This window comes from Lissotriton helveticus, chromosome 1_1 (assembly GCF_964261635.1).
Source record: "Lissotriton helveticus chromosome 1_1, aLisHel1.1, whole genome shotgun sequence".
NCBI lineage: Eukaryota > Metazoa > Chordata > Amphibia > Caudata > Salamandridae > Lissotriton > Lissotriton helveticus.
The window spans coordinates 1,692,883,592-1,692,908,556 of record NC_136057.1 but is presented as its reverse complement, the minus strand read 5'-3'; the positions used below and the strand labels follow the sequence as shown (position 1 = coordinate 1,692,908,556).

Genomic DNA, 24,965 nt, shown 5'->3' with positions numbered 1-24,965 from the left:
TACCCTCCATCAAGGGAAGGCTAGTTAAAGTGATCATGGGCAACACTACTGCCCTGTGGTACTGCAACAAACAGGACAGAGTGGGGTTGTGGACCCTTTCCCTAAGTCTCTGGACTTGGCTGGAAAAGCAGCGCATTTTCCAGATGGTTGAACACCTGGCAGGTTCCCTGAACACCAGGGCGGACTAACTCAGCCTTCGATGCCTAGTGGATCACAAGTGTCGTCTCCACCTGGAGGTGGTGCAAGGTTTGTTTCAACAGTGGGGAGAGCCTTAGTTAGATCTGTTCGCCTCAGCCAAGAATGTGCAATGTCAACAATTTTGTGTGCTGAAGCTTCAATGGCGGCTCTAGCTGTGAGGCGCTTTTTGTCTTGATTAGAGCTCAGGCCTCCTGTACATCTTTCCACCCATAACACTCCTGCCCAGAGTTCTCAAGAAGATCAGGAATGACTGGGGTCAAGTCATCCTTGTGGCTCCAGATTTGGCACACAGAGTCTGGTATCCTGAGCTTCTGTAGACGAGCATTGTTCCCCCGATCAGGGAGCCTCTTTTGGAGGATCTTATGTCGCAGCAGCAGGGGAGGCTCCTATGTGGAGATTGAGCGATGACAGTTGACAGCTTTTGACCTTCCTCCCGAAGTCAGCAATTTTATCTTGGCAGCCAAATGACTCTCCACCAAAACGGTATACCCCTGCCGGTGGAACAAATATGTATCATATTGTACAGAAAAGTTTATTGCCCCTTGTCTGCTTCCCTTTCTGATGTGTTGCTTTTTATTTTGACGCTAACCCATGAGGACTCTGCTCTGGGCACCCTGAAAAAGTATCTTTCAACTTTGTCTGCCTTTCTGAGGCTGCCAGACCAACCCTCCTTATTGAAATCACCCATTGTACATAGATTCCTGAAAGGCCTTGTACATATGTTTCATCCTGTCTCTTTTATTATGCCTCAGTGGGTCCTTAATTTGGTTCTCACCTTCCTCATGTGTGCTACTTGCGTCCTTGCATAATTGCCCCCTCCAGCTGCTCACCATCAAAACAACCTTTTTAGGGACACTTACATCAGCCAAAAGGGTGAGTGAGCAGCAGGCTTTATCACCCAAGCCCCACTTCTTGACAATATTCCCTGACAAGTTGGTGCTTCATACTAGGGCCTTTTTCCTTCCGAAAGTGGTTACACTTTTCCATGTGGGACAGTCTGTCATCTTGTCTACTTTCAACGCTCCTCTAAAGAAGAGGAGGTGCAACTCCACCATCTGGACCCAAAAAGAGCATTGTTGTTCTACCTTCACCGCACAAAAGAGTTCTGGGTGGACTACTGTTGTACATTGTTTCTTCATGTAATATGGTTGCCTGTTGTCTTAGTCCTTTCTTAGTGTTCTCTCATTCTCTGTCTACCACAATGCCTTTGTATGTTCTGACTTCCACCTGGAGAATTCCATGGGTGTCAGTTGGTGGTCTGGTCAGCTGGCGAGGTTTTGTACTCAGCTGTGTCCTACATTAAATCTATATGTAATCAAAAAAAAAAAAATGTTGTAAGTTTGTCTCTGGGCTGTAGGTCCACAACGGGGACAAGGAACCCGGGATTGTTACTGGGAAAGATCGAGGTGTGTCACGGGACTGGAAAGAGTCATGGATCCCAGTGTCTAGCAGGGAGAGAACGAAGTTTATCATCAAGTGTCCAGGACTGAAATTGTACAGAATAATGACTGTAAGTCTGGTGACTTCAAAGCTTGGAAAAATTTTAAATGGGACAGTGAGTCCGGAAGCATGTCAAAGAAGCAAGGAGGGGATTGTGTGTCGGAGCGATTGTGACTGAGAAGTTTCCAGTTGAATAAAGAAGAAGGTTTAAGTCCCTGATCCATGAGGAAAATTGTGACAGTAGGGCTTCAAGACGTACCTGGTCTAAGGTCCCAGATTCACGACAGAGAGTTGTAACAGAGAGGTTCTGAGAGGAACCAGGATTACGAGCTGTCCCACAACAATGGTTATGTGTGAGTTGTGTTTTGATGTTAGGCAACTCATTAGCTTGTGTATTGGGGGGGTTATGTTGTTTGTGGTCACCCCTGTTTGGTTGTGTTGTAGGTGATTATGTCACCAAGTGTGTTGGTAAATGCTGCATGATTGTGATATGAGAATGCTTGTACTAGATCAACACCAGGTTCACTATGACGGTTGACTGGTCTTGCCTGCTGCGGGTCTCTTTATCTTTGTTATTGGTTGGGTTGACTTGTTGATATTAGTAGAGGACAATCTTCATGGAGCCTCATAGGGCTAATTAGAATGATCTATTTCCCTATTGCACTCTATCTAGGAGAGGTGTGTTTTTACCTGGTGTGTTTAACCTATTGTGTGTTTTGGGGGTCAGTGTGGAAAGTGTTTTGAGTGCTGTTGTGGCTGTACTTTCCTATGATGGTGTCTTTTACCCAATGGTGTACCCTTCTTTGGGGAGGGTGTGGGACCAGTCAGTACCCATGGTATACCCTATGTAGGGCGTGTTGGAATTTTAGTTCCTGGGTGGGTACCCTGCGTAACCTATTGTGTGTTTTGGGGATCAGTGTGGAAAGTGTTTTGAGAGCTGTTGTGTCTGTACTTTCTTATGGCGGTGTCTTTTACCCAATGGTGTACCCTTCTTTGGGGAGGGTGTGGGGCCAGTCAGTACCCATGGTATACCCTATGTAGGGCATGTTGGAGTTTTAATTCCAGGGTGTTAACCCTGTGTAGCATATTGTGTGTTTTGGGGGTCAGTGTGGAAAGTGTTTTGAGAGCTGTTGTGGCTGTACTTTCTTATGGCGGTGTCTTTTACCCAATGGTGTACCCTTCTTTGGGGAGGGTGTGGGGCCTGTCGGTATCCGTGGTATACCCTTTGTAGGGCATGATGTAATTTTAGTTCCAGGGTGTGAACTCTGTGTTGTACCCTCCTTTGGAGAAATAGTGTTGGATGTTAGTCAATGCCACATATCAGTTCCCAGGTTGTCATTGGGTATGTTGTGTTTCTTCCAAGGGTTTGTGTTTACACCTACTTTTGGTTGATAGGGTACCTGACCCTGTGGTGTACCCGTGTTTGGGGAGGTCGTGGGTGTGAGCACCTTTCCTTGTTGCATTGATTTTCATTCTTCTAAACCTTGTTTGGTTTCTCTAAGGGAGGGGGATGGAGTGTGTAGTGATATTTCTGATACCTCGTGTGGTACTTAATTGGTTTTGTGTATCTTGTTATTGTACTACATGGGGTAGGTGTTGTTTGGTTGTTTGTGTGTAGTGTCTCATCCTACTCTTCACTTTTCATTCTTTGTCTTTGAAGACTCTTTTGTCTTTATGGTTGTTGTTGCAGTCTCTTGTATTGTAATCTCTGTTTTTGCTTTATTTCATTTCTTTTCTATAAAGGAGGGAGATGTGTTGTACATTGTTTCTTCTTCATGGGATACCTTGGAACAAAGAAGGTTCAGGTGGTGCAGAAGAGGACCATCTCCCAATGGGTAGTCCTCTTCATCAAGATTTGTTACGCTGTGGCAGAGAAGCAGCCTCCTGAAGGCTTAATGGAATATTCCACCAGAGCTACGGCTGCTACCACTGTGTAAGCACGTGGAGTCCTAGTCATAGACATCTGTCAGGCAGCTATGTGGGTATCCCTGCACATGTTTACCAAACACTGCTTCCGAGACAGTCAAGTCCGCAGGGATGGCCATTTTTGTCATTCAGTACTGCAGGATATCCTAGTCTGAACTTGTCTGCAGTCCCTTCTCTGAGGATGGTATTGCTTGGGTCTCTATTCAAAGGTAAGGAATCTGAGGCTAGATGTCTCTATCAAATGAACAAGTTACTTACCTTCCGTAACGCCTTATCTGGTAGAGACATTATCTTTCCGCAGATTCCATACTAACCCACCCATCCTCCCTGCACTGAGGAAAGGTGTCTAGGGTCAGGGCTGATCCCTTTCATGGCCCTAGTTTTCTAACACACCAATGTCAGTACACTTCATGGCTCCGTGCTTACGGCGTGAAAGGTCAAGAAAAAGTAACTGATGTCAGCGTGCTGAGATGGCGCCTATGTAGGTGACACGGATGTCACTCCCACTGGGGCCGCTACCACTACACGGAACCGACTGATACCACCTACCGTTGTGCAGGGGTATTGCTCTAAGAGATATCTTCCGGATCCACTCTGACGCCTCTGAAATTCAAAGGTCAGGAATCTGTGACTAGATCATGTCTCTACCAGATAAGGCATTACCGAAGGTAAGTAACTTGTTCTCTGATGCTAATCTTGATTATTAGTTTTCTGTAATGGTACTTTTCCTGCAGTAAGGCAGAGGATGAGATGAGGGGGTGTGAGTGGCAAGTAGGCCCTGTCAGCTTTCGGGGATTTTCTTTTTAGCTTGAGTATGTGCATGTGTGCCTTTCCCACTCTGAGTACTCTGTGTTTGTTTGTGTGATCACAGGGCACACAGGGCTTATTCAGATGAATGCTGCAGTGGTACACATTGTGATTATGTGGATGGCTACTTGATGACTCAGTGCTTCGAATCAGGTATGTAGGTCTTCAGTATATTCTTCAATAGTTATTAGAAGGCATGTTGGTCCCCAAGGAAGATAGATCTGAAACCGGTTGCAGCTTGTCAAAATAAAGTTCACGTGTATAGGTGGAAATTTGAATTGAGAGACACTCTTCTACTGACCCTTTTTAATTTTAATTAGGGAGTACCTTATTTACGGTTTTAGTAAGAAAAAACTTAAAAATGAGTAAAAGACCAACTTCATAATTGTAACAGCGTCCTACAAGCTTATCCTACCTTTTGTTAGTAATTTTGGCAGTCCAATAAATTTTAATATCCAATTGTTATATTTTATAACTTATCCAATGGATCAATTCTGCACTGTAGTGTTGGACCACCTACCAAGATTGGGATATTGTCAGGAGAAAGCTGCTGTGTTTGAGGTCAAACCCAGCTCACATCACTCACCGTTGCTTGGAAGGCCAGGTAGCTTCACAGGTTTGGTGGGCTGGGTCATCTTTCGCAGCTGCTTGAGTTTGTCGATCCGTAAGTTCTCTAGCTTCTTGAGCGCTGACATGCCAGCATGGCCCACAGACTCCACAGACGGGATATCCTCCAGCGTGGACAAGTCCTCAAAACTGCCCCCAGTGTTCAAATTCATTTCCACGCCACTGTCATTGTTGTTGGCACTACCAAGGGGTGAGCGCTCACTACTGCAAGAGGACTGGCCACCGGGGCTATGCTGTGGTTTCTGAAAAGCAACAAACAGTTTTATTAGCCACAGGCTGAATATGCCACATATAAGTAGTTTCAGAGTGGCCTATTTGAAAAAATGCTGGAATGGCTGAAAAGATCAATCATGTCATGCTTTTAGGGCTTTGGGTTCTCTGCATCTGTATGGATTCATATAGATACAGAGAACACAAACCCCAAGGCTGGTTTGATGCTGTATCTGTATGGCCCTACGCCTAGGAGAGACAGTATGGCTGGATTCTGGATTTCCCTGTTTGTGTGAGGCACAGGTTACTTTAGGGCATCTAGGTTAGGCTCCGAATCCCAAGTACGTCCAGTTGGCCCTGGTTGGCCTTACATGTTTCTGTATGGTAGAATGTCTGGAATGTAGACTGGGATGGGAACTAAAACCAGCCCTGTAAAATATTATGACACCATTACCAAGTGAGCATAGCCTGTCAGTCTCAATATCTGCAAGGGTGTGTCGGGGCAAAGCTGCTTGCAAAGGTTAACTAGTTATCATTTCAGTCATGCTGACTGCTCTATTTAAGTGATAAACTGGTACTAATGAGGTGTAAAGGTCAGTGGGGTAGCTATACCTTGGGCCGCCCGTGGTGGTCACTGCATTTGCTGCCCGCAACGGCCGCAGGTAACAGCGGGGGTAGGGTGCTAGCAATCCCTTGCGGTGGCCGCAGGTAACAGCGGGGGGTAGGGTGCTAGCAATCCCTTGCGGTGGCCGCAGGTAACAGCGGGGGGTAGGGTGCTAGCAATCCCTTGCGGTGGCCGCAGGTAACAGCGGGGGGTAGGGTGCTAGCAATCCCTTGCGGTGGCCGCAGGTAACAGCGGGGGGTAGGGTGCTAGCAATCCCTTGCGGTGGCCGCAGGTAACAGCGGGGGGTAGGGTGCTAGCGATCCCTTGCGGTGGCCGCAGGTAACAGCGGGGGTAGGGTGCTAGCGATACCTTGCGGTGGCCGCAGGTAACAGCGGGGGTGGGGGCTAGCGATCCCTTGCGGTGGCCGCAGGTAACAGCGGGGGTAGGGTGCTAGCAATCCCTTGCGGTGGCCGCAGGTAACAGCGGGGGTGGGGGCTAGCGATCCCTTGCGGTGGCCGCAGGTAACAGCGGGGGTAGGGTGCTAGCGATACCTTGCGGTAGCCGCAGGTAACAGCAGAAGTGGGGGTGCTCGCGATCCCTGCGTTTGCTGCCTAGATACTGTTATACTGTTAACACGTGTAAAAAGGATAACAAAATGAAGTAATACAAATTGTGCTGCAGCATGATTTTCCTTTTCTTGTGCAAGAATTGGTCCTCCCTGTCACATAGTATGGTCTTCCACAGCTGCATAATTTCAGTGGCCCTGTTTTAGTTTTAGGCACCGAACTTGAGAGGGAATGGATGGTTGGGATTCTGTGCTGGCTTTGTATGAAAAGCTGATTGTGTTGTGTCTTTCAGTAATATATTAGATTGCACTCTTTTGATGGTCCCCTACATTTCCAAAATGAGCAGAATGCACAGTGTATGTCCTTGCTTACCAACGCCCCCTCTGGCACCATCAGTTTGCCCTCCTCTCGCCTGCCGTCCAGATCCTGCTCTCCGCTAGGTCCTGCCAGGGACCCTCCAAGGGTCCTCATGACGCCCTCCCCTCTGTGCTTCTTGGTGATGTGCGCCTCGGGCCCGTGCACTGTCTTCACGTGCTTGCGCAGCGAGCTGGGGTCTGTGTACCTCTTGGTGCAGCCGGGGATCTTGCACACGTAGGGTTTCTGGCACAGGAAGAGAGGATAAGTAAGAGAGAGCATCTTTCCAAATAAAGCCATTATTTGCAATCAGATTTAAAACAAGGCATCAGTAAACCGGCTCAGGACAGAAATGTGTTTCCTTTTTCGCGACGTGTGGCTTTGAACACAATACTACATCACATGCTCCCTACCATGAGGCTCCTTAAGCAGCAGCATGTTCCCTTATTATATCCTGGCCACTTATGGTTCCCAAGTCCCCTCCACCAGAGGTGCTGGATCAGTTTTCAGAGTGGGGTGCTGTCATTGATCAACCAGAATTGTAGTGGTTGTGAAAAAGAGTCACACAAAGAATACGTGTAGAAAATGTATTCAATAGGAGAGTGAGAAGGGTTTAGTATGTAACTGATGGTGCATTTTGGAGCACTTTGTTGCAAACATATTCCTAAAGTATGGTATGGAGGCACACTGTCCTGTACAGACAGCACATTTTCCATTGAAATGGGCACTAAATTGGCACAGACATGCAGGTTTCCTGATAAAACGATACAGTGCTCAAACAATACCGTGTGGAAATTGGTTTCATCGAATATTTCATTCATGTATCACCAAGTGTATTGATTATTTTTGATCGTATTAGATTTTTGGTTTCAATCACATTTCAGAAATACAGAAAAAAATGGCTTTATTTGTGCTTCCCTAACTGCTGACGTATTGTGAAATATTTGTACAGTTCATTTACAGATAGTTACACTTTATTGTGTATCACAAAAACATGACGTCCAACAGACTTTCCTTTCACACTCCCGGAAAGTACCCAGCAAGATGGTCATAGTTTAGTTGACAAAATCCTATCACTTTACAGTTAGAGAAAAAAATGTAAAGACCAATCTCCCTTTTAAAATAATAAGCAGAAATGTGTCAAAAGACATTGAGCCCGATTACGATGCGGGCAGGAAGGGCTCCGACCATCGGTCGGAGCCCTCCTGCCCGCATCGTAATCACCGATTCGGATTCCCTTCCAACCGAGCCATTTCAATGGGCTCGGTCGGAAGGGAATCCAAATCAGTCATCTGAATGGCTAACGACGGGCTCGGAGAGAACGTCCGCCATTCGGAAGGCCCACAGTATTCCCCTGGCCGGCTCTTTCCGGCCAAGGTATTACAAGGACAGTATCCCCCTGCCTTTTTGTGCCGGCCTTTCTGGCACAAAAAGGCAGTGGGAAACAGCTTTGGAGGCCCCCAGCAGGGCCCCATGGGTGCAAGGCTGCTGAATGACGGCCTAGGGGGCACCAATGTTGTTCCCCTGTTGTTCCCTGCAGGGATGAACTGAACCTTAGCATTTTGCTATGAGAGCATGCATTCCGAAGGTCCGTCGCATCCTAATTCCTGGGCTGGAAGCGAAGACTGGAGGTCGTTCGGTTCCAGTTACAGACAATGCTGGATGGACTCGGGTTCGTCTGACATTGTAATCGACCCCATAGTCGGACATTTGAACTCTGTCCTTGAAAGCACAGCAAATGTGACAAGATAAAAACAAAATTTAAAGGCACCTATATGCCTATTCGCCTTCTGAACTCCAGCATGGTTATTTTGGGGGTGCTGCAGCTCCCCCTCCCATGTTCTTCAGTGCCTTCACATCCAATGTACTCTAGCCTACATAAATATTCAGTTATTCTAAAAGCGGGATTTAGCTGAAGAACAGGTAGATAGTCACATCAGGCCAACCTGACATGTGACTGACTGCAATAAACACACTGGCCTGTCAGAAACTCCGAACTTTCTTGAAATCTTCATATATGTCCTTCACTCTGCTATCATTTTCTTGAACAAGAAGGCGCAAAAGCAACACGCAAATAAAAGTGATGGCCAAAATGTTAGAAATGTAGTTGATATTTTTTTCGAAGATGTACAAATCCATTTTCCAGTCGCAAAGCCGGTGTTTCGCAAAATCACAGGGTTTGCAACTGTAAAGTGGCAATTTGTTATGTACTAATCCCATTTTCCATTTTAGTTAAAGGTTACTGAAGGCCTAAAGAGCTGCAATTTGAAAGGAACATGTTTAGGGTGTTCTCTTTGAAATAGCGATTCATTAAGGGATGGATCTTTGTTTTGGGAGTGTAACCTGATCACAAAACTTTGAAAAGTTACCTACTTCTGAACTGGAATGGTAACACCTTCACAAACTGGAAGGGGTCCTCTTGGGAACATTTCTCTTTTGTTAATGTAAAAAGAAGTTTATTGGGAAGTAGCCGGTAGTCCTGGGGACCACTGCAAATTCGTAAACAAACTTTTTTTTTAAATTATTTTTGATTGCAGTTCCCTTTCATTCAAGGTAAATGGGTTGCATCAAAAAAACAAGTTTACTTTATTAAAAATGAGCTCATAGACATACTAACCCCAGCAGCACACCATCACTGTGGTGGCATCCAATTGTAGTCACAATTTGCAACTTATCTCATGAATATTGAGTAGGTCGGATAGCAGCCCACTAAGATTTGGAATTTTGTGATCCAACCTTTTATTACTTAGGTCAGTTCACAAAATTCTTTTCCATTCGCAAAATGTCAGGCCCAATTTGCAACCACTTTTTGTGAATGGAAATTTCGGGCATTAGGCCATTTCTTCTTACTTTCCGTCTTGTTTCATAAGTATTTTTGGACATTCCTTGGACGAAATATTTGATGAATACATGGGTTCAAGTTTTGTTATTTTTTTGGAAGGGGATGGGCTCTGGAACTATGATGGATGTTTACAATTCAGACATGCCTTTCGGAAATATATCTTTTATTATATTTTACTAATTAAAGTGAGTTGTATGAGGAAGGCATTTGTGGCCTTGGAGGGGGGTTATTTGGAGTCTCTTGGAAACAGCATACTAAGGAATGCAAATCAAAGATAGATTCATAGACCGTCACTGCCCTCGTGTGGATATTTAGAAGTATATATATATACCGATTGATAAAACGCTGAACTTGGTTGGTTAGATAACCAATATTTCACAAAGAACACAATTACAAATGTATTCCCAAAACAAACTGTAACCGCATCGTCTATTGGTAAGCAATTATGAGATCTGACCTGCAGAGCAATTTGTGTGAGCAAGGGTAAATTGTTGGTGAACACACATAAAATGGTTATGGTTTCTTGGAAAAGGGCTATGGCTACTGGGTTTCTGGGTTATAGAATTTGAGATTATCCTATAGATCCAAATGGACAGCTCTCTGAAAATAATAAGGTGATTTCATCAACTTTTATCCCAAGGAGCGGGCAGAGTCTAACCTGTGAAACCATGAGGAAAAAAAGATGAAGTTGGGCTTACCCTAATGATCAGGGTTTGTATAGGTTTATGGGGCAGATGAGTTCAGATCACACTTAAAACTCTCGACAGTGAAGTTTATGAACTTTTAATGGTCACCGACCTTTTTGGTCATTGTTTTTTGTTACTAACCGTGAAATTCTAATATTTTAGGCCTTTTCTTGACCCTTACTGGGTTTTAAAATATTTACATCAAAATTGTTCGGCATGCGGGATTTTTACAAGTAGATTTCTATAAATAGCGATTTTCCTCTTTTTGCAAAACACGTTGCGGTTAAATACACCAGGAGGGTACTCTAAAATTGTAAACCAATGCAGCTTTCATCATGTTGTACATTAAAATCACTCCTGTATTTGTGACAGACAAGAGTTAAAGGGGCCTATTTTGTGGGAACTGCATAAGCAATCTCTAAATTTTGGGGTGTGGTAATGCACTCTGAGTTCAGTTGATTGTATATGTTCTTACTTGAGTTTTCATAAACGTCGTTGGTGCACAGGTAGGTACCCTACTGAGCTTTTAGGGTGTGAGAATATAATCATTAAACATGTGTTACCTGTGGACACAGGGACCACTCCTTCCTTGCACTCCTTTATCCTTTCATTCAATTATAACTCAGTTTTTTCACTGTTTGTAAATTTTATTTTCATTTCCAAACATTTGTTACGTAGCGAGTTTTTCAATCATTGTCTTTCATTTTTCCTTAATTTATGCATTTCTTTTCACATTTAACTAAGTCCCAATGCATTTCAAGCAAAACAGCTCTTCATCAGGGGATAACTTTTTCTTGAAACCTGATAGAGTGACGAACGCAGAGGTAGCAAGACACGGACATTACGCACCGGCTTGACGGTTTTTGAAGTCAAAACGAAGGTTTCAAGAAAAAGTTATCCCCTGATGAAGAGCTGTTTTGCTTGAAATGCATTGGGACTTAATTAAATGTGAAAAGAAATGCATAAATTAAGGAAAAATGAAAGACAATGATTGAAAAACTCGCTACGTAACAAGTGTTTGGAAATGAAAATAAAATTTACAAACAGTGAAAAAACTGAGTTATAATTGAATGAAAGGATAAAGGAGTGCAAGGAAGGAGTGGTCCATGTGTCCACAGGTAACACATGTTTAATGATAACTGCATAAGCAAACCACAAATCCATGAGTAATAGCACGTACAAAAGTACTGTTAACTAGCACTTGGATGCATTAACCTCAATTTTTTTAAATATGGTGTAACTTCGGTACAAGTAACACCTGCACCACAAGTTTTATCTGCACCTGGGTGTCATTCCACCCTCTTTTCGTACCTCTTGCCAAAGTCCCCCATTTGTTGCGATATGTAAGTTATAAATTGGGGGTTTGTTAACTATTGTTGCTATGGATAACGGGCCAGGGACAGACTAATTTGCATACAGCCAGGTTCTGAAACTGGGATGGTGCAATGAGCTAAAAAACGGTGTTGGATCTAGCCCTGATCTCTTGACTGGGTGAGAGTATTCTGCTTAATTCAGAGACTCTGTCCATCACCACCCCTTGTTGTAAATATTTTTGTCCACCCTAAGCGTGGAAGGGTATACTCAGATGTGAGTCCCTTGCCCATTGCACCATCAGGAATCAAGCAAGCCGGGCCGAAGACGGCTGAAATGCCAGAAACCGGTCCCCGGAAGCTTGTTTCCTTCCCAGTGTAAGAATTGGCTTTTGTAGTCTGGTCTGCCCTGTTCCCATGATGCACTGGGCCAGGGACAGACTAATTTGCATACAGCCAGGTTCTGAAACTGGGATGGTGCAATGAGCTTAAAAAACGGTGTTGGATCTAGCCCTGATCTCTTGACTGGGTGAGAGTATTCTGCTTAATTCAGAGACTCTGTCCATCACCACCCCTTGTTGTAAATATAGCTATGGATAACGTGGTTTACTACGGCCAGGAGTCAGAATAACCCAGCATTCTCTGGCATTCAACAATACACAAGTGTGGCCAATGTCAACAACCGAAACACAAAAAGTGAACATGAGTTCTTAAAAGTGGTGCATTTCTAGAGCCCCGGTTATATGGACTGCTGTTAGGAGGCCACTGCTGTGTAAAAGACGGTGCTCTAAGTCTGACCATTAAAATACAGAGGGCTTCTGGAGGAATTGCAGGGAACCCAGGGGCAGATTGATAATTCTTTCACACAGCAAGCTATCTGGCTGCACTGCACTGAAAGCTCAGGAATGCGCCACAAGTCATTTTGCTGCACCGAGATCTGTCATTTTAAAAGCACAGGGATGTGTCGTATTTACATCTGTGTGCTTTCTACTACGCTGGCACACAATTGGCTGCCATGCACCATTGCTTTATGTTACAAGGGTGCCTGCATTTCGGGGATGATTGTTTTGTACAGGAAGGGTCACCTTCCTGCACAAAAACAATAATTGATGACATTTTCCTTTTTCAATGCTTGCTGCAGAATGCGGCACACATAGAAAAAGGAAAAAAGGAGGAGAAATAAAAGTATTTCTCCTTGTTGCGCCACTCCTATACCTCCCATGGGGAGGTGTAGGATTCTGATGCATTCCCAGCTTTACAAACCTTTTTAAGTCTGTGAATGTCTCAGGTTCCATGGATGTTGCATGGGAACACTCACAGCAACACCCATGTAACACCCCTTTCACACAGAGTAATGTGTGAAATGGGCCCATATTTACAAGGCCATGAAAAGTCACGCAGGGTGACTTTACGTGGCCTTATAAACATGGGCAGGCACACTGCGCTGCTGGTGCGTCAAAAAAAGTGACGCACCAGCGGCGCAGTGACTTGCTAAATGAGACCCTTAATATCTCTGCATTTGCACCTCTCGCCCTTTGGGTGATAAGAAGTAGTTTTGTTTAACCTCAAGGAGTTTTTGGGTGAATATGAATGAGTGGCAGGTGTCGCGTTAACAGGTAGGCTCCCTCAAGCTCAATTTGACGAGGGATTTCTGGCTTGGCTGCAACTTTATGTGAGCACATTCACAGAAAACACATCTTTTGAACTTTTGGATAGTAAAGCAAGCAAGGTGGAATGGTACCAGAATATTGTGGACTCAACTTCTTATGTAAATTTAGAGTCCTAAATATCTTTTATGAAAACATCAATGCCCTCGAGTTAATATCAGATAATCTACCCTCACCTTGACACCATTTTTGCAGGTGATATTTAGGAACAATATTTATGTCAGATAATATTTTCACCAGCCCTATTCTGACATACAGCCAGAGGGGCAGGTCAGTATGGCTTAATAGGTGGAGTTCTAGGGATCCTGCGTTCTACCGCCTCACTGTTATCGCCACTGACAAGGCGGTGCCCTGTCCACTCTGTACCTCATTTGAGTGGGTTCGGTTCTGGTGCTTAGCCCGGTCAGAAGCGTTGGAAAAGGCTTTGTTGCAGCCCTCGTGCTCGCAGACATAAGGCTTCTCGCCCGTGTGGGACCGCAGGTGGGTTTTCAGGTTTTCCAATCGTGAGTAGGCCTTGTTGCAGCCCTCGAACTGTAGAAAAAAGCACAAAGGAAAATGAGGCGCCAATTCCATTCACGAATATGAGACATCATCCATGGACGACAATATATATAACAGCTCAACAGTGAGAAGAAGATACTTATGTCTGTAATTCAGATGCATCGTTGGTGTCCACAGATAAGTGTGTTTGGTCTTAGATCACGCCCATGCCCAATTTAACACAGCAAAGAAACTATGAAGTCTCAAGATCTGTTTTACTCCTCCGCAATATTTTTTTAGGCTATTTCTTATTTTAAATACCACAGAGGTGTTTCAATGTCGACCATCTGAGGGATTTTCTCGCACGCATTGTGCATTTCTAGACCATGAACAATATTACTGACTCTTCCGAACCCCGCTGTTGTTTCGAAGGTGGAGGCCTGACAGTAAATCCACAGATTTCTCTGTAAACTGTGAGCTTCGATTTCTACACTGTAATCTGGCCAGTCCCTTAGCTTCTTGCCAGCAATACCTTCTGAATCAATCTCTTTTGATAGGAGTTTTATAAATTCCTTACACCCAGATTTGATATTTCTGCTCCTTCAGTGCCCACAGTGTATGTCAGTGGGAGAGCAATATCGCTGGTGTTCTCACTTAGTGTTCCCACTAACTTTCCCAGGTAGCTGGTCTCTAATAAGAATGATTTTTTTGTAATATAGTGTACTTCAGCAGTTTCTAAACACTGTAAATAACATGCACTAATATTATATCACATGGTTGCAAAATTGAATAGCTTTTTTTTGCAATGTAACACCAAAGTAAGCATGAAAGGTTCAAACTCATGACCTGCAGGTTATGGCATATGTCCGCGAAAAGTGTTTAGCTCACTTAGCCATCCTAGCGGCTAATATTGGCCCTTTTCCCTCAGTCATGCACTCCTCCCACTCTGGATTTATTCTTCACACCCTCGTTGTCAGCTGAACCTCGTACACACCCCGTTGTGCATCCCCATGATACCTTGTCACACAAACATGGCTACTCACCGTACATTTGTGGGGTTTCTCGCCCGTGTGCCTGCGCATGTGGACCACAAGCATGTACTGCGCTTTGAAGGGCCTCTGCTCTCGCGAGCAGTCCTGCCAGTGGCACACAAACTCTTTCTTCTCGCCGTGGATGTGCTCGTTGTTGATGTGCTGGAGAGGAACAGAGCAGAGGTCAGTGCTTGGCCTTCTGGGATGAGGAGTTGCACTGGGACCATCAGAGACCATTGAAAGAAAATTGATGGCTGCCGAGACCTACACTTCAGAATGTCTGGGTATCATGGCCATGTGGCAGCAGCTAGGACAAATAGGGTCAAGCCTTTTCCTCATGCTGATAGACCTTTGATCATCAACGAACATGGTGGTTGAATCAAACTACTTGTATATCAGTTCCAAACATCATGTCTTTGGACAATTTCTACTATTGCTGATTGGGCAATTTTTGGGATGTGATGCCAAAAAAAGATAAGGGTACATGGAGCATATTAAAGTTTGTATTTTTTTAAAGAAGGGACTGGTCTACATTTTTTGTCTAGGTGGCCAGCCCATTTTCCGAAGATCAATTCTTTGAAATTAACATTGACCCACCATACTGATTATTTTACTCAGCAGCTGCAATAGTAGGACGGGTACTCTTGCTATTCAGTATTTCCTCAAATACCTGATGGTAGAAACTCACATGCACAAGCTGTTCCTGTAGGTCGAACTCCTTGCTGCAGCCTTCCCAGTGGCAGTTTGTTTCGTACACCACGTCCGCTTCTAGTTTTCCATCCTCCTTATCGAGGTCATCCCGGCCATCCAGCATCCCAAGCAGAGGGTCCTATGGAAGGGCAAAACAAGTTGTCAACCATCAGCAGGAAGCATGAGTGAACTGCCAATAAGAGCATTGCATAGACCATACACTGTAGGGCCAAGTGTGCTTCCAACACTGCCCCTGGGTGCACATCAGACCTCCATAGTAGGGTGAGTGGTCTTCAAGTCCATGCTTGGTAAATCCTACACCTCTCAGCTAAGAGTGAAATGTCACCTAGGATTCTTCTAAATAAAGCTGATAATAGCATTTAAGAAACAAACCAGGCTTCCCAAACAAGTTGCCAGGGTTGCTGATGAAGTTTCTAAAAAATCTTTAAAAAATGGCTTGGGCTAAGTTTCTGTTGAAAGAAAAGCCTCGCCTTTTTTACCGTGAGTAAACACTATGCAGTGCCTTGAGACCCTTACGGGTGAGTAGTCGCGTTTTACAAGCCACTTGATTGATTGAAAAGTGATTTTAGAACACTTCTCTACAGCCTAATCGATAGGACTGAAAACTTAGCAACTTTGTCAACATCAGTTAGTTTCATTCACCTTTGGAAATTTGGAGGAGGCAGAGGTTCTAGTACTGAAATTCTACTTTGTGGCCTCAGGCACTTGTCCATCACAGCGTTGCTGTATGAAGGCCTTATTTAGCATGGGTACCAATCCATATTAAGGCTTCAATTACTCACGGGTACCTCCAGTATTCTACGCCCACATTTCCTCATTCCAGTCGTTATAGATTGAGGTGAACTTTCTTCGTCATACAGGCACTTCATTGCCATATAACTTTTCATCAAACAAGTTTAGCCGCTAACACACCCTCTAGGGGCCGTATATTAGGACCACCTACTCTGAAGACATCCCCACTTGCACTCATGCCTCCAGGTAGTCCGCTCTCAGTGACTATACGTGGGTTTGGGAGGCTCCTACATAGTGACTCAAAGGAGAAAGGATGGACTGAAAGCTATGGAATTACAGACAAGTAATTGATACATTATCTATCATCCACTTCCTTGTTTTTGCCAAAATCGATTGAGACGTACATAGTACGCCTCTTCGATGGGCTCCTCGGGTACTAGATAGCCTCCTCAGATACATGCCCTCTCCATACATAACCACACATACACTAAACTGATGCAGCACTTGTGCAGAACCTTTATTGCAGTGGAAGTGAGACCAGCAACCCACCTGTACAAACCTGCATTTTTTCTGGGTAGGCGGTTGTAACATACGCCTACTTGAAGGCCTGTATTGGGGTACATTGTTACTGAGTAAACAGGTTCCTGGTTGGGGAGATGGACTTGCTTAGGTCCGTAAAGATTGAACGAGAATGTGGATCACAATTAAGTTGCCATTAAGCAAATCTTTGTGAATTCCATTTAACTTCTCAAAGATACTCCAGGATCACTGGCTGGTTCCACACATCATATGAGCTTAACTCCCCACCCAACATTAACAAAAGCATAATAGCCCACACCACTGCATTGGGGGTCACCTCTGTCCCAGATCACTTGCAGGTAGAGTTCCACGGATAGCGGTCACAAAGGGGAAAAGGGTCCAGCATTGAGCCACACAGTAGGTCTACATGATGTGGATCCGCAGTACAGGCGATCTAGAGGAGACCTGGGACACCATGGAGAAGTGCGCACTGACATGCGGGGTAAGCGGGCGAAGTAACAAGAGGTGGATGGCTTCACCTGTGTCCCCGTGGACGCTGGGCTGGAGACGTCCCCCTCAGACCGCTCCTCCAGACACTTCCCATTTAGAGAGTCAAGACCAGGCGTACCCAGTGGCTCCAACTTCATCTGAAAGGCACCATGAAAGGAAAGACAACACATTCTAATAATTACACAACCAGATTAATGAACACATCTTATCTTTCCATCGCTGTGGTATTGCTATAAATTACACATAGTTTTCTGTGTGGCTGGTGGTCACCTACACATATACACTCAGTTCACAAACCCCAATGCTAAGTTGTTAGCTTCTGGGCAGCGCCAAGAGGCCATATCACTTCTAATATTGTTCTTTTTTTTTTTTTTTTTTTTTTTTTTTTTAAATAAGCCCTTCAAATCTCCCGCATAATGTCACTGAAAAAACAGATGCTATCCATGTTGCCAGTGCCATCCCCAAAAATCAACATGGATTTCTTTTTGGAACAAAACATTAGCAAGAGAAGGAAGATCACAACATCTGGTCAGGTTGAACATGTTTTTGAGAAGAAACCGAATAATTTTTCACAACATAAAATAATATCCCCTTTGTGTTCAAATACAATTTTACTTTATGTCAGGGAAGGAATATGTGTGACAGTCATGAGACAATTTTATTTCTTGAGTTCCAAAAATCTAGTGCCTTTGCAACATTGTAGAAAGTTCTTCTCTAAATTTTGTTTCATTACCCGTCTTCTCGGACCCATTCACCCTTACACTATCCTAGGTATTGCTACCATACTGCATGTATTGAGCGCAAGTGCAACAGTTCGATTATGTCACTCACCTGGCAGTGCTTGGTGGAGCCGCGGACTGGCAGATGCTGGACCATCCCACCGGCCCTGTTGTGGTAGTGCTCAAGGTGGCCCATGAATGGCATGGCTGGGTTGTTGGTAAATGATGATCCCTGGGCCTTCGGATGCCCAAGGTAGCTTTGGTACCCAAGCGATGGACTGAAAGTAAATACGAACAATTTGTGTTTTATGCACATGAAAAGCTGAGCAAAAAGAGTGAACATTAGTGTGGGATGAGTTTCTATCATTTAAAAAGACTTTAGAGTGTGGGGAGTCAGGATGGGGGCTGTGGAATCCTGAAAAATACCTCACCTTCACATAAGTGCCCTGAGGGCCCAACGGGCGTTTGCCCCCACTTTGCGCACCCCAGGGACACTTTGGTATATCAGAAGAGGCCGCAGATGCTTGTTCGTCCTCTTCTGTAATACCTATAACGCAAGCTCACATAAAGTGCAGCACTATCTTCAAGTAGTGTACCCTCATTTGCGTGGGGGGGTGCCCCATGCAAATGAGGGAATCCCTTGCCTCTGCATCTGCACCGTATTACAGATGCGGGTGCAGATGCAAAGAAGCTCTCAGGAGGCGCACGGACAATGCAACATCTAAAAGGTGGCGCACTGTGAGTGCGCCCCTGATGGCAGCCCTCTGAAGGGTAGAAAGGATGTCCCATGGACTACCAGACATCCCTATGCAGGTGAGTGCAGTCACTGACTGCACCCGCCTGCAAGGGGATCTCTAATCCCCTTTAAAAGTGCAGACAGGTTGCCACCTGCACTGTGAAAACACGGAGCGGCTTCAAAGCAGCCACTCCATTTTTCACAGCAATGTGCTGCCCAAAAGGGAGCGCAAGTTGGCGGCTGCCCTGGGGGCAGCGCACTCCATTTAATAGGGCGCACTTTCCCTGTTTTCTCCCGATGCACCTGTTTTAAAGTGAACCGGGCACAAACAGGGAATAATAGGACCCTCAGTGTTTAAATCCTTCTGGAACACACTCAGCAACTAAGGCCTAGCCATCTTTCACCACTCACAGTTGGTTGTTGTAGAATGATGATCTAATTGGGGACTTATTACTGATAAAATACCTATCTGATAGAGATATAGAGCCGCAGATTCCTTACCTTTGAATGTTCCAGCTGTCAGACTGGATCCAGAAGATTTTTGTACAAGCAATACCCCTGCACGCTGGTAGGTGGCGCCAGTTGGCTCCATGTGGCGTAGTTGGCATGGGCCGTGCCAGAAGTGACATCTGTGCCACCTATATAGGCGCCACCTTAGCGAGCTGATGTCAGTTCTTTTCTTTCAGCGCCAGTTAGTGCTTATTCGGAGAAAGAGATACCCCTCTGTCGGTTTTGGACAGACTTTTTTTAGACGTTTGGTCAAGTCTTTTTTGAGGAAATACTTGCTCCTTGTGTATCAAGGGATGTTTTCGAGGAAGACAGGTTTTAAACCATGTGGCGCCTCTCGTCACGCGACTCCTCGGAGATCTCAATTGAGTGGGAGGTCGCGGGACCACTCCAGGAGTCCCAAGTCGTCATCTTCCCATTCCTGGTCCTCGTGCCATTCAGGCCCAAGAAACAGAAGAGGCCCCAAACCTTTTCCAGCAGCTGCAGAGACCCCACTCAAGTCATTACGAGACAATGCGCTGAGTGTTTTAGCAGACCAACCCCTATGGAGCGCCTTTGGACCCCGCTGAGTCTGAGGGGTCCCATCTGGTTCTGCACCGATGGCTTCGGCCTCGGCTCCGATGAGCACCCATGGATCTGGTCATGGATCTAGGCTGGCGCTGGTCGTGCCTCCATGACCTTCCCCAGCACTCCGGACTCTGCCGGCGCCCACCATCGGCGCCAGCCCCATTCTTATACCTGACGACAGGACCCCCTTGTCGGTGCCTGAGCCACTTTCTGAGGGGCTAGGCAAGGGAGAAAGAGTGGGAGGAGTCACTGGACCATTTAGAGTACCAATTAGAAGGGGATATGGACTGGTGTGTGGAACTCGAGAATGCCAGTGGTCTGGACACATCCGCAGACACTGGTATGCTTTCTTCCCATACCGTGGCATTGGCGGAGGGTATTTCTTATTCCTTGGTGGTCAGGGTGGCAGCTGAGGTCCTGAAAGTTGCCCTCGGTGGCAGTCAAGACTAACATCTTGACAGAAGTGCTGCAGCCGGGAGCTTCCTTTCAGAATCATTGCTCCCTTTTAATGAAAGCACTGAGGATGTCCTACTGGAAACTGGGTCCAAGCCCAGTACAGGGACTCCAATAAACAGGACAATTGCCCTCCGGCACTGCCCTGCACCTAGGGACCCGAGTTTCCTTACTCAACACCCCACACCTGAGAGCTTGAAAGTCCAAGACACTACGTCCCTCGGCGCAATCCCTGCCACAACCCTGGACAGGGAATGCAAGAGGCTGGACAGCTTGGGTAAGAAGATGTCTTCCACCAGCCTTATATTGTGGTCATTAAACACCACATGCTTATTGGGTAGCAAGTGCTGCCACAGGTCCCAGAGGAGGCTGAGGCTGTGCTCTCCCAAGCAGTAAAAGATGGGAGAGATGCAGCAAAGTTTGCCATTAGGTGTGGTTTGGATACAACAGACTCGCTGGGCAGAGCAGTTTCGACGATGGTGGTGTTTTAATTCCACGCCTGGCTGAGAACATCTGGCTTTTCAGGGGATGTCCAGACTCCCCTCATAGACATGCCCTTTGATGGTAACAGTATCTACGGCGGCAAGGCAGACTCGGAGCTGGAGTACTTCAAAGACTCACAGGCTATGGCGAAGTCCTTGGGCCTCTCAGTTGCCCCCCGTTAATCCCAATCTGCCTATCACCCCTTTCATGGCTACAGAAGAGGTTTTCACCCATGCCAATTCCACTCCACCCACCGCCCCAAGCAAGCTGCCTAGTCTGTACAGGGGCGAGGATGTGGTTCATACTGACTCCGTGGGTGGGGTAGCCAGAGGTCGGCACCAATCCCCCTGTGGCTGCAGCCTCTAAACCCTCCTAATCTTGCCCTACAAGATCATGAGCAGATGGTGGCAGAATCAGCAATCATCTCCACCACTGGCAGTCCATAACATTGGACAGGTGTGTGTTACATATTATTTGAAGGGACTACTCCCTTCCCTTCTAATCCCTCCCCTCCCTTTGCTTCCCACTCACAATCAGCTGGCGGAGGATCATTTGTCCTTGTTCCACGAGGAAGTCACGGCTCTCTTGGCCAAGGGAGCCATAGAGAGGGTATCGCTGTCAGTAGTAGGCAATGGTTGCTATTCCTGCTACTTTCTGATCCCCATAAAGCACAAAGGCAACCTATCTTAGATCTGAGAACCCTCAACTTCTTCCTCAAAAAGGAGAAGGTCAAGATGTATACTTTGGCTCAAGTATTGTCTGCCCTGGACCCAGGAGACTGGATAGTAGCGTTGGACTTACCGAACGCTTACTTTCATATTCACATCCTTTCTGTCCACAAGCATTACCGGAGTTTTACAGTGGGCCTCGAGCAGTTTCAACTCAACGTGCTCCCCTTTGGCCATACCAGTGCCCCTCGGGTGTTCACCAAGGTGATGGCAGTGGTCACAGCTCACCTCCGCAGATCAGGGGTGCCAGTCTTCCCCTGTCTGGTCGGCTGGCTGCTGAAGGCAGGATCACCCCAGGCTGTCGTGTCCCACCTCCAGACTACAGCAGACTTTCTGCATTCGCTGGGGTTTGCAATCAACGTGCCGAAGTCACACCTGACTGATTCCTTCCTAGATGCTTCATTTAATCAGAGCTGTTCTGGAAACAGTGCACTTTCAGGCTTATCTTTCTGAGCAGCGAGACCAGGATATTCAGTCTATGATACCGATGTTTCAGTCTCTATCCTGAATTTTGATGAGAATGACTGAGGCTGCTGGGCCTCATGGCCTCTTGCATCCTACTAGTGACACATGCCAGATGGCATTTGTGGGCTCTGTAGTGGGACCTGAAATTCCTGAGGGTGCAGCACCAGGGGAATCTCCACGACCTGATCCAGATCTCATAAGGAACTGTAAAAGATCTTTTGTGGTGGCTAACAAACCGCGATTGGGTCAGAGGGAGAACTCTCTCCCTTCCCCAACTAGATCTCACAGTAGTGACAGATTCATCGCTCCTGGGATAGGTTGGCCATCTGGGAGAGGTGGAGATCAGAGGACTCTGGTCTCCTGTGGAATCTGGACTCCACATAAACATGCTGGAGCTCAAAGCGATACGGCTGGCATTGAAAGCCTTCCTACCCTCCATCACAGACAGACAGGTAGAACTGTTTACAGACAACACCAAACAAACAGGGCGGTCCTTTGTCAAGATGGGTGTGTCTTTGGAAAATGCTGGAACAGCAGGGCATATCCCTGGTGGTTCAACGCCTGGCAGGTTCCCAAAATGCCAAACTCAGCCACCGGGGCCTAGTGGATCATGAATGGCATCTTCATCCGGAGGTGGCGCAAGGTCTCGTTCAGCAGTGTGGAGAGCCTTGGTTAGATCTGTTTGTCTCCACCAAGAATGCGCAATGTCAGCAGTTTTGTGCACTGAAGATTCCAAGGCGGCTCACTCACTGAAACACTTTTCATCTCGAGTGGAGCTCAGACCTCCTGTACTCCTTTCCGCCCATACCATTCCTGCCCAGAGTTTTCAAGAAGATCAGGAACAACTGGGCCCAACTCATCCTTGTGGGCAGACTGGGCACAGAGAGTCTGGTATCCCTAGCTTCTCAGCATGAGTATGGATCATCCGATTAGGCTACCTCTTCGGTAGGATCTTCTGTTGCAGCAGCAGGCGCTCCACCCAAACCAGTCAACTCTACACCTTCTTGCGTAGAGATTAAGCGGTGGCAGTTGACAGCGTTCAACCGTCCTCCCAAAGTCTGCAATGCTATTTTGACAACCAAGCGTCCCTCCATCAAAACGGTGTATGCCTGCATTTGGAACGATTTTGTATTATATTGTAGGGAATAGTCTATTGACTCTTTTATGCGTCTCTTTCTGATGTCCTTCTTTTCATCCTTACTCTTGCCCAGCAGGGCTCTGTTCTGGGTACTCTCAAGGGATACCTTCCTGCTCTGTATGCCTTTTTGTGGCTGCCTGACCAACTCTCTTTATTTAAGTCGCATATTGTACCTAGGCTTCTCAAAGGTCTTGTACATATGTTTCTACCTTCCCCCTTCATTATGCCTCAGTGGGATCCTTAAATTTCTCCTCACATTTCTGATGTGTGCTCCTTTCGAGCCTGTTCATAGTTGTCCCCTCCAGATGCTCATCAACAAGACAGCCTTTCTAGTACAAATAACATCTGCCTGGAGGGTGAGTGAGCTGCAGGCTTTATCATCCAAGCCTCCATTTCTGTCTATATTTCCAGACAAGTTGGTGCTTTGCACTAAGGCCTCTTTCCTACTGAAAGTGTTAACATCATTCCATGTGGGTAAATCTGTCACCTTGCCCACTTTTTACGCTCTTCCACATTCCTGGAAAGAAGAGGAGTGTCTCCATCGTCTAGACCCAAAAGAGAGTAGTTGTTTTACGTTGACCGCACACAAGAGCTCCGGGTGGACAACCAACTCTGCATGGGGTATATTGGAGCAAAGAAGGGTTGGGCGGTACGGAAACATACCATTTTGCTCTAGGTAATTCTCTGAATAAAAATCTGCTACGCACTGGCCAAGAAGCAGCCCCCTGAGGGCTTAAGGGCTCATTCCATCAGGGCTAAAGCTGAGTCCCAGTCCTGGAAATCTGCCAGGCCGCAAAGTGGGTGTTCCTGCACACATTCACCAGACACTACCACCTGGATAGTAGGGTTCAAAGAGACTGGCACTTCACCCATTCAGTCCTGCAGGAGTTTTTGGTTTAGAAGTTGTCCACAGTCAACCACCGGGGATGGTAGTGCTTGGGTATCTATTTAAAGGTGAGGAATCTGAGGCTAGATGTCTCTATCAGATGAACAAGTTCCTTACCTTTGATAATGCATTATCTGGTAGAGACAAGATCTTGCTACAGATCCCTTACCAACCCATCCATCCACCCCGCTCTGCAGACAGGTTTCTAGAGTCAGGGCTTATCCCTTAGAGGGCCCTAGTTTGTACACACTAGGGGCAGTGCACCTCATGGCTCTATGCTCCTGGTGTGGAAAGTTGTGAAAAGTAACTGATATCAGTGCGACGAGGTGACGCCTATATAGGTGACGCTGACGTCACTTACGGCACGGACGATGTCGACGATGCCAAGCAGAGCTGATTGATGCAGGGGTACTGCTCGTGCAAAAATATTCCAGGTCCAGTCTGACACCTGGGAAATTCAAAGGTAAGGAATCTGTGGCTAAATCTTGTCTCTACCAGATAATGTGCTAAGGTAAGTAACTTGTTCAATGGAAGCATGTCTAGCGGGACTATACTATGTGATGGAGAAAGGAATACTGTGAAAATAGCTATTCAATGTGATACAGTTACCATCAGCTAATATGTTTCACAATGCACATTTAGGGGCACCATAATTCATACTATTAAATACCCACCTGACCTTCTCTATAGAGTAACGTGTAAATTCTAAAATGTATCAGAATATTATGTATGTATTTGTTCTTTTTCACATCTATTGCATAAAAATGTAGAAAATAACAGTTGTGAGCTACTTCTCAAAAAATAAAAAATGGGAAACTGCCTTTACAACGGGGGCTGAGCCTTGCAGGGCCTTTCCACGCAAGTAGAACAACGATTGCCTAAACCACCCATATTCCTTAACCACGCATATGCCTTAACCACCCATAGGCCTTAACCACGCATATGCCTTAACCATGCATATGCCTTAACCAGACATATGCGTGGTTAATACAGTCAGCGGTCTAGATGTGCGGATGGGCAGGGAGAGGAACAGGAAGGATCAGTAGAAGAAGCTCCGGGTCGC

At 45.9% G+C, this 24,965-nt stretch overlaps 1 protein-coding gene across 1 annotated transcript in view; it reads right to left on the bottom strand.

The window, feature by feature from the left end:
* The window catches only part of GLI1 (GLI family zinc finger 1), a 289,881-nt gene that overhangs the window by 7,502 nt on the left and 257,414 nt on the right, over positions 1-24,965 (bottom strand). The window contains exons 5-11 of the mRNA XM_078688985.1: positions 18,052-18,217; positions 17,250-17,357; positions 15,437-15,577; positions 14,761-14,910; positions 13,604-13,768; positions 6,751-6,978; positions 4,958-5,240 (exon numbers count right to left, since the gene is read on the bottom strand). Coding sequence (XP_078545111.1) covers positions 4,958-5,240; positions 6,751-6,978; positions 13,604-13,768; positions 14,761-14,910; positions 15,437-15,577; positions 17,250-17,357; positions 18,052-18,217 — 1,241 coding nt within the window. The remainder of the gene's footprint in view (positions 1-4,957; positions 5,241-6,750; positions 6,979-13,603; positions 13,769-14,760; positions 14,911-15,436; positions 15,578-17,249; positions 17,358-18,051; positions 18,218-24,965) is intronic.